The sequence below is a fragment of the Nanorana parkeri genome, unplaced genomic scaffold (genome assembly GCF_000935625.1).
Source record: "Nanorana parkeri isolate BGI_ZX_2015 unplaced genomic scaffold, ASM93562v1 scaffold435, whole genome shotgun sequence".
Lineage (NCBI taxonomy): Eukaryota > Metazoa > Chordata > Amphibia > Anura > Dicroglossidae > Nanorana > Nanorana parkeri.
In genome coordinates this window covers 935,025-943,236 of record NW_017306703.1, presented here as the reverse complement: position 1 = coordinate 943,236, position 8,212 = coordinate 935,025, and the positions used below count along the sequence as shown (strand labels likewise).

The 8,212-nt window shown below is 43.5% G+C and overlaps 1 protein-coding gene across 1 annotated transcript in view; it reads right to left on the bottom strand.

The window, feature by feature from the left end:
- Positions 1-8,212, bottom strand: part of CDK12 (cyclin dependent kinase 12) — a 62,432-nt gene that overhangs the window by 41,011 nt on the left and 13,209 nt on the right. Inside the window, exon 2 of the mRNA XM_018560166.1 lies at positions 2,827-3,696. Coding sequence (XP_018415668.1) covers positions 2,827-3,696 — 870 coding nt within the window. The remainder of the gene's footprint in view (positions 1-2,826; positions 3,697-8,212) is intronic.

The following is an 8,212-nucleotide window of genomic DNA, read 5'->3' as shown; positions in this document are numbered from 1 at the left end:
TCATGAGCGATTCATTAAAACCAACACAGTTTCATATTATTTACTTAGCTCAAGGAACATTCACTTTGCAAAGTCAACAGTCTTTATTCATTTAGTAAATGAAAGCAATAACCTCAGCAAATGGAAAAAATGTGGATGCAATATCATGCTTACAACAATCTCTATTAACAGTGATAGCACATCAGTTCATCAAAGCTAAACTCCAGGATAAACAAATATGGTCCAAATACAAGTCATGTGTATTCTTTCTTGAATCGTGTTATGCTCTGTATATTTGTGTATCATTTTTTCAGGCGGACCCAATCAGATGACCAATGTAAGTCTATGGGCAGCCGTGTGTAACCCGACAGGCGTCCGTTTACACCTGGTTACCCCCGACTCCAGCCAGGTCCAATAAAACAAACGAATCAGAGATCCATTTCGCCAGACCAGGGGTAATCTGATGTAAATGGACACATATCCATTTACATCCGATTCTCCATAGACAAACATGTGGTCCTTCAATTGCAGTTTCGCCTTCATCGCAAGATGGAGGGGAAAAAAACTGCATGGACACGGATGTCACAGTGGTGACATCCGCTCCATACTGCTCTGATGAGGAGGGGATCCATGCATGGATCTTCTCATGATCAGCATGTGTGAAAAGGGCCTTAGTATAAACTCTCTTCTTGGAGGGGGTCAATCTGGTTTTCATTTTTACCCTAGCAATGTCATGGAATGACAGCGATGCGAGATTATCATTTACCCAAACATACAGGTCTGATTTTTCCAACAAATGTGCACACATTATGATAGAGCAAATATCTAGCCAACTGATGTCCGTTATGAACCTTGAGGATGCCCCTTCACCATCTACAATGCAGGCAAATATCCTTTATGAAAACTCTGGAATCAAAGGTCGTTGACTTCACCCACAATTACTGCTGTTCAAATCTAATGCTTTAACATGACCATTCACACAGCACTGCTCTGAGAGTCTAAAAGTAGAATCTTCGGTCAAGCAGGGCTAAATGTACAGTGGGGAGCCGCTGCAGATTTTATGCAAATGATCTGATCAGATCACTTGTACCAGCTTGTCTGTCCCCCCTCACTGGCGTGGTTTTTGTGGTCCCCCGATCTTCGGGGGGGGGACCTGGGACCACTGCATATGAGCTCAGCATGGCGACTAAGGAGCAGAGCAAAGAACGTCCGTTTTTCCGCTCTGCTCTCGGTGATCAGCGAGACCGAATCGCTGTAATCACAGCATCACCTGTCACAGCTGTCACAAACTGCACAGATTATCTGTTCTGTGTTGAAGAGCAGACTCCATAAAGAGAACCTGTCACCTTTTAAACTGTCATGTAGGGGCTTTTAAGCCCCTATGTGATGGGAATAAAGCTAGGTGAAAAAATAAAAAAATAAAATAAAATATATCAAATTAAAAAAATAAGAAAGAAAAAATAAAACCAACTCGGCTGCCCCCGCCATCTGCATGCAAATAAACGCACACGTAGGACATTGTATGTGTGCGTTGAGTGCTGCCTCCATTCCACTGTGTGCCATATTGTGGAAGCCAGGCAGCAGAACTCTTCAATGCACAATGTACATCAAAGGGTAAGTTCACTTTCTCAGGTCATTTTGGAAAATGGAATTACCGACTGAATCTGGCCCCCTCTCCCCTCCACCTCGCTATACTTGCCTTTTGGCAAACAGTCCTTTCCCTCCGCAAGTACAGGGGTACGATCTGTACCCTGTACTGCGCTATACATTTTGAATTTCACTGACAAATTGCAAGCACTCGTTGGTCAGTGTGGTCAGATGACCATGCTGACCAATGAGAAGCACTTCTTAGCACAGTGAATTAAAACAATTTTTTTGTACCGGGACAAGTAGATTGCCATGAGGGACAAGTAGCCTGGGCCCCCGCTTTAGCCCATGGACAAGTATTTTTTTTTTTTTTTATTCCCACACCCCTGCATCTTTCCCCTTTCTCTGCAGCGGTCTAAGGTCCCATAAATCAATAAAGTCTCTACACAGTGTACAGACGTGAGGACACCGAGGAATATTCTACTGCTGCTGTGAAAGAGGAGGAGAGAGGCAGGAAGGAGCACCGACACCTGGCCAGCTCAGAGCTTTGGGCGAGTATAACTTATTTTTCTCCCTAGACACAAACAAGCACTTAACCCTTACAGTACAGGGGTAGCCCCAATGCAAGGGTTTATAAAAAGTTTTACGGGAGTTTTTCTTTAATATAGCTGTTGAATTCATTACAGCCATGTTGCTATCTAGTCATGTTAAATTATTACTTTGGTGAAGCAAACATCCTTCATATGTGTAAAATGCATGAAGTGCCATCAGTGTGACAGTGGCACAGTAATATTGTAATATTCTCACCACCTAGAGCCCTACTAAAAATCATTTACACTTAAGTTTCAGGTAAGTAGGACACCTAAACCACACCTAGCACTTAAAGGACATTCAACAAGAAGAGCTTGTTTAAAATGCATAAAATAATTTGACATTTTTACATGTATGCTGCTTGTCTTAATAATGTACCTCATATTGACAGATAAAGACTTTGCCTGAACCATACCACCTCTGCTCGGGTATTGGTATAGCATTAGTGAAGAATAATCAGGCCTACCTTATTCAGCTTCGGGAAGCTCCGTTTGTCATCAAAGCAATCAAAAGCGGCAAAAACCACTCAGCAAATTTACATTTGCCAATATAAAAGCATTCCAATTAGAAATCCTAAAAGCGGCACACTACTTTGTATGAGACCATCACCGAGTATCCTGATAAACCATACAGCAGCTTAGCCCAATCCTGACAAAACCAGGAACTCACCTCTCAATGTCATCTTCTCCAGGCAATAAGGGTGGCAGGGGTAAATTAGGAAGTGTTGAAGTTTTCATATGAGGGATAGCAAGACTGACAGCTGGAACTGGCTTAGTGGAAGAGATAGTTGGAGGCTGTGTGTTTGCCTGAGTGGATACTGTTGAACGTGTAAGGGTGGAGGAGGTTACTGAGGCAGCCACGGTGATAGAAATAGAAAGGGTTGTCAAAGCAGGAGGAGGTGGGAGAGGAGGTGGAGGTTGTACAGGTACAGCTGGTGAAGGAGGAAGAGGTGGAAGTGGAGGAGTCTGGGGAGGTGGAGAGGAAGCAGGTAAAGGTGGTGGTGGAGACTGCACAGGAGGAGGCGGCAGTGGGATCTCTTTTTCTTTCTCTTTGTCTGTCACTCCCTCCTTTGGTGTCAAACTTTCTTCTTTGACCGGAGCAGCTCTACCATCTTTTACTCCCGATTGCTTCACATCCTTCACTGGTAGCTTCTTCTCATTTTCCTCGGACTTGGTGGAAATAGATAATACCTTTGCATCTACATTTGCTGCTATTGACAGCTCTGTATCAGACACAGATTTGTCCACTTTAAGATTTTTGTTTGCCTTTTTGGTATCCGACGTTTGGAGTCCTCTTCCATCTCCAATCTCTTTTTTTACCAACGGACCTCCTTTAGGGTCTCTACCAGCTGCTGCAGCAGCTAACGCCCGCTCTTTTTTCTTTCGGCTCAATTCAGCGCCCAAGCTGGAGTTCAATGGCAAGCGGGCAGGTGAAATACTGGAATGGCGACTTTGGGACTGAGACTTTTGTTTCTTACTACGAGATGAGGAGGATTTTCTTGAATAGATGGGACTACGGCTTCGGGATTTGGCAGACTTCCTACATAAACAGAGAACATTATTATAACACAACAGTACAGAAAAGAAATAAATACAAGTACCGGTAGTAAAAAAGGGAGTTTAAGTTTCCCCCTGATGTTTCAGCCTCATACACAGATTACAAGTGTAAAATGATCACAAGTAATTTGTACATGGAGCTGCACAAGGTTGAACAGGTTAGGAAGGGAGATGGATTTATCTATTCAGGTCAGGTCTCTTTTAGGGTTCTATAGCCCCTGCAGAACATAACTCTGGGAAGATGGCACTGATCCATCACGGCACACATGCACAACAGTATCTTTGTGAACATACAAAAGTATACATGGTTGCCTTTTAAGAACAAAAAAATGGCACCTCTACTGCGCCAAAAAGCCCCCTTACTGTGCGCATGTGTGGTAGCGGCTTTTCGAAAGTAGTGTTACTACTGCGTATGTTGTCTGTGCCATTTTGGATGTTCTCAAACACACTAATGTAAATGCTAGATACAGACAGGTTATAAGGTAGTCACAGTTTGTAGTAGGTCTTCAGTGGCTCCCCAATCGTAAGATATAAATGTAGCAGACCCTGTGTGGAATCCTGGAACACATTGATCAATTTTGGCGCACACAAATGCAACGTAAAATGTGTTTCTATTTCACTGCTCCTGAACAGGAGCAGTGAGATAGAAAATCCAACAGAGTTACCACAAGGTTATGGCTGAAGTCAAATATCTCCCTCAGCTGCTCAAAAGTAGCACGTATGATAGAAAGAAACCCAACACTAACCACATAACCCTTTCTCTGTCGCCAACTTCTACCATACGTCAGCAGCAGCAGACTCCCAGGTTGTTATTGAAGCTAGGGGTTTGTTTACATGTGGACAGCTGTCGGCATTACAATGGTAGTGATTCGGGAAGCTTCACTGCACCTGGTTATTTATGGTTAACTCTAAATAGATAAAACAGAAGTCACCAACTTGCGCAACTAGATCGATTGTTTCTGGACTGTGTATTAATAGTCTTAAAGGAGCTCCAGTTATACTGGTAGTTAATCCAGAGAAGGTGTATGCACTGATCCAGTTAGTTGGATGGGGATCCATGTAACAGCACTGTGAAGAAAGCAAAGACCCGGCGCATGGATCTAAGTGCAGTATAAAAGTAACTGTTTAATAAATCCCCCCCCCCCTTAGGAGAACCAGATACAGCACTGCTCAGCCATTGGATCAGATCTTTGTCTTCCAGCACAGGTGATCTGGAATCTTTCTGGATTGGACTCTGCTCTCTCCACTTGCCTTCCATTCTGAGAACAATCTTGGATCAGCAGTGAGATCGGACTTCCATTTATTGTGCGACAGGCGAGATGTTTTTAGATATCCTGCAAGTGCATTACTTTTAACCTACTAAACAGTTACTTTTATACTGCACTTAGATCTGTATGCCAAGTTTTTATTTTTTCTTTACAACTCTAAAAGGATGACCTGTAAAAGCCTTTAAGGCGTAACCTATAGGCAAATTTGGGTTCCTAAGTTTTTGGCCATTTCACGGGTGCACACAATTTTGAAGTTTGACATGTTTGGTATCTATCTACTTTTATAGTTTACAAAACAATTGGGTAAAATGTTGCGTTTATATGCACCTAAATTAACGTAAATGTATTTTTTTCTGCAAATTTGGGTTTAACAGCTGCCCTAATATGCGACATAAAATATTGTAAGCAAGACATATAAAATATTGTAACTGACACCATTTTGTTCTACAGGGCCTCTGCCTTTTAACTTGCGAGTGAAAAACGGCCCTGGCAGCAAAAGTGTTATAGTGTACAGTAGGTTACCCCAACAATGAATATCTGTATGTGTTTTCATCTAGTCCTATAGGTAAATCTAACCTGTTTTTTCCAATCACTTCCATAGAAATGCCTAGTGATCCTGCCATTTACCCCTTCTTACCTCTTTCTATCTGATCACACCAAACACTGAAGCAGATCCATGCTGGCATAGTCACTTTACATATCCGGGCTTACTGCTTTGATTTGTCTGTCTCTGTCGTTTGTATCTCCTGTAGTCAAGTGTAGCCACCACATCCCTGTCCAGGCCTCCACATTTTGAGTGAAAATAGCGCCTGCACATCCAGGTCTACAGCCCACCACACCAACAAGCACTTTTGCACTTGCCAACACCACACCAATGTGCACTCCTGCACTTGCATTCACCAACAGCCCAACAACGCGCACTTCTGCCATCACTGACACTGAACTAACAAACACTTTTGCGCTTGCCTAATCCACACTGATGGCCACTTCTGAGCTCATCGACACAGCACAGATGCACATGTCTGGAAATCCAAAATGTTAAAGTTGTCCCCAAAAGAGGTAATAAGCAATCTTCCAAAGGGGATCCCTGTTTTGGGGACAACTGTTTAAGAGGGGAATTCCCCTCATTCCATTCTCTCTAACTTCGCAGTCACCTGAATCACTTCTACAAGAAAGTTGGCAGCCTGCAGACAAAAGGGGAAAACAAACTATGGGCTGCTATAAAGGACAAAAATGACTTAACATGCCAGCGCTGCTGCCAACATAATAGTTACGTCGAAGGCAGTGAAAGAGCGATGTTACTTTTTTTTTTTTTTTTACTTAGTTGGATTTGTGGCTGAAGGCAAGTATAGGACTAGGTAGGCAGAACTTAGGGGTTAAGAGCAACTAATTAAAAAGGAAAAAAAATCAAAAAAATCAAAGTATAGTTGTACTTTAACTACTTCAAGACCAGGTGTTTAGACCCCCTTCCTGGCCAGGCCATTTTTCAGTATTCAGCGCTGCGATACTTTGACGTTTATTCCGTCAAGCAGCGCTGTACTGAAATGAATTTTATACCATTTTTTGGGGACAGATAGAGCTTTTTTTTGGTGGTATTTAATCACCACTGCGGGTTTTATTTTTTACTATATTAAGGAAAAATTATTGAACATTTTGGGGAAAAAGTTTTTTCCCCCCATTAGATTAGGAAACAATGATTATCACCCATATTTTTGGTAAAATATAAAAGACAGGGTCACGTCAGGTAAATAGACATTGTCATGCTTTAAAATTGCGCACACCCGCGAAATCGCAAAAAACTACCATACCCAAAATTGACCATAGGCGACGCTTTAAAAGCTTTTACAGCTCATCAGTTTAGTGTTATTGGTGATTGATAGCCCTAGAAGTATTGCTCTCATTCCGACGTTCGCGACGATATGTAACATGTGCCCGTTTGCTGTATGTATGGGGGGGGACTTAAAAAAAAAACATTTTAATTATTTTTAATTTGTTACTTTACATTTGGGGGGTGACACAAGAATGTGGAAGTCTGCTTGTTTTCAAATGTCGGCATTTCCCGCTCGTGCGTGCGCGAGATCTACAGAGCTCCTGGCCGGCCGTTTTTTTTTACAACGGCTGGCCGGGAAGTGGTTAACAGCTTGCCGCTCGCCCGTTGTAAAAAAAACCACACGGACAGCAAGCTCCCATTGGCGGTCGCTGTAAATAAAACGGCTTTTTTTTTCTGTTACAAATAAAAGCAATCGGCGGCTTCTGATGGCTTGTATGTGCTGCCCTGCCACGCCATCACCACCAACCGCTGCCGTCCCCCCTCCTGGGCTTCGCTGCCCCCTCTGCGGCCCGGGACCAACTAGGGTGGGTGTCAGGAGAAAGATCAGCATCTTCCTCCTTGCTGATCTCCCTCCGACATCTGAATGCAGAAGTGATGTGTCCATCTACGCTACGCTAGAGGCGCCGGCGTCCTGTCCTCCCGCGGTGCTCGTGGGGTCGAATGTGGCCGACGTTGCACACGGGGAGAGGTGCCCTGCCCCTTTCCGTCTGCGGCGTCTAACACATTCAGCCTGCAGTCACACTAGCATCGCGGGAGCATAGCCGTAGCTAGCTCCTTTTGCGCCTGAAGAAAAAAAACGTGCCTCCCCAACAGGCGTGTGATATCACCCAGCACCCTGCCTTCAGGATTTTTTTTTTTACTATTTTTTATTTAATTTTAATTTTTTTAATTTTAATTAATTTTCCTGTTTGGGGGGGTTTCTGGGAAATATTAGGGGTCTAAACAGCCCCCCTAATATTTCCCTTTTAAAATAGAAAAAGAAGTTGAGGACACAAACTCTTTCTGCAGCCTCTGTTCTAAATGAATGGAAAGCACAGAGGCTTCCCATTCATTCAGAAACTATTTACTATCATCCAGTTTCTGAATGGAGTAGGAGCCTCTGTACAGAGTGCTTCTCCACATTGAGAAACTCATGAATGAATAGGAAGTGATGCAAATCCTGTTCATTCATAACTGGGGACACATAGTACTATGTGTCCCCAATTATTTACAAACACTGGAGTGATCAGCTGGAGTGTTTGTCCTGCACACAGAGGATTGGTACAGATCACACAGGGTCTCAGTTTCTCTCTGGATCTCCGCTGCTCTCCCGGGCACAGGCAGCGGGGATCCGAGGAAAAGTGTGGAAAGCACTTCAGCCGCGGGGGGGGGGGGGGGGGGGGGACCGACGCCAGTGTGGG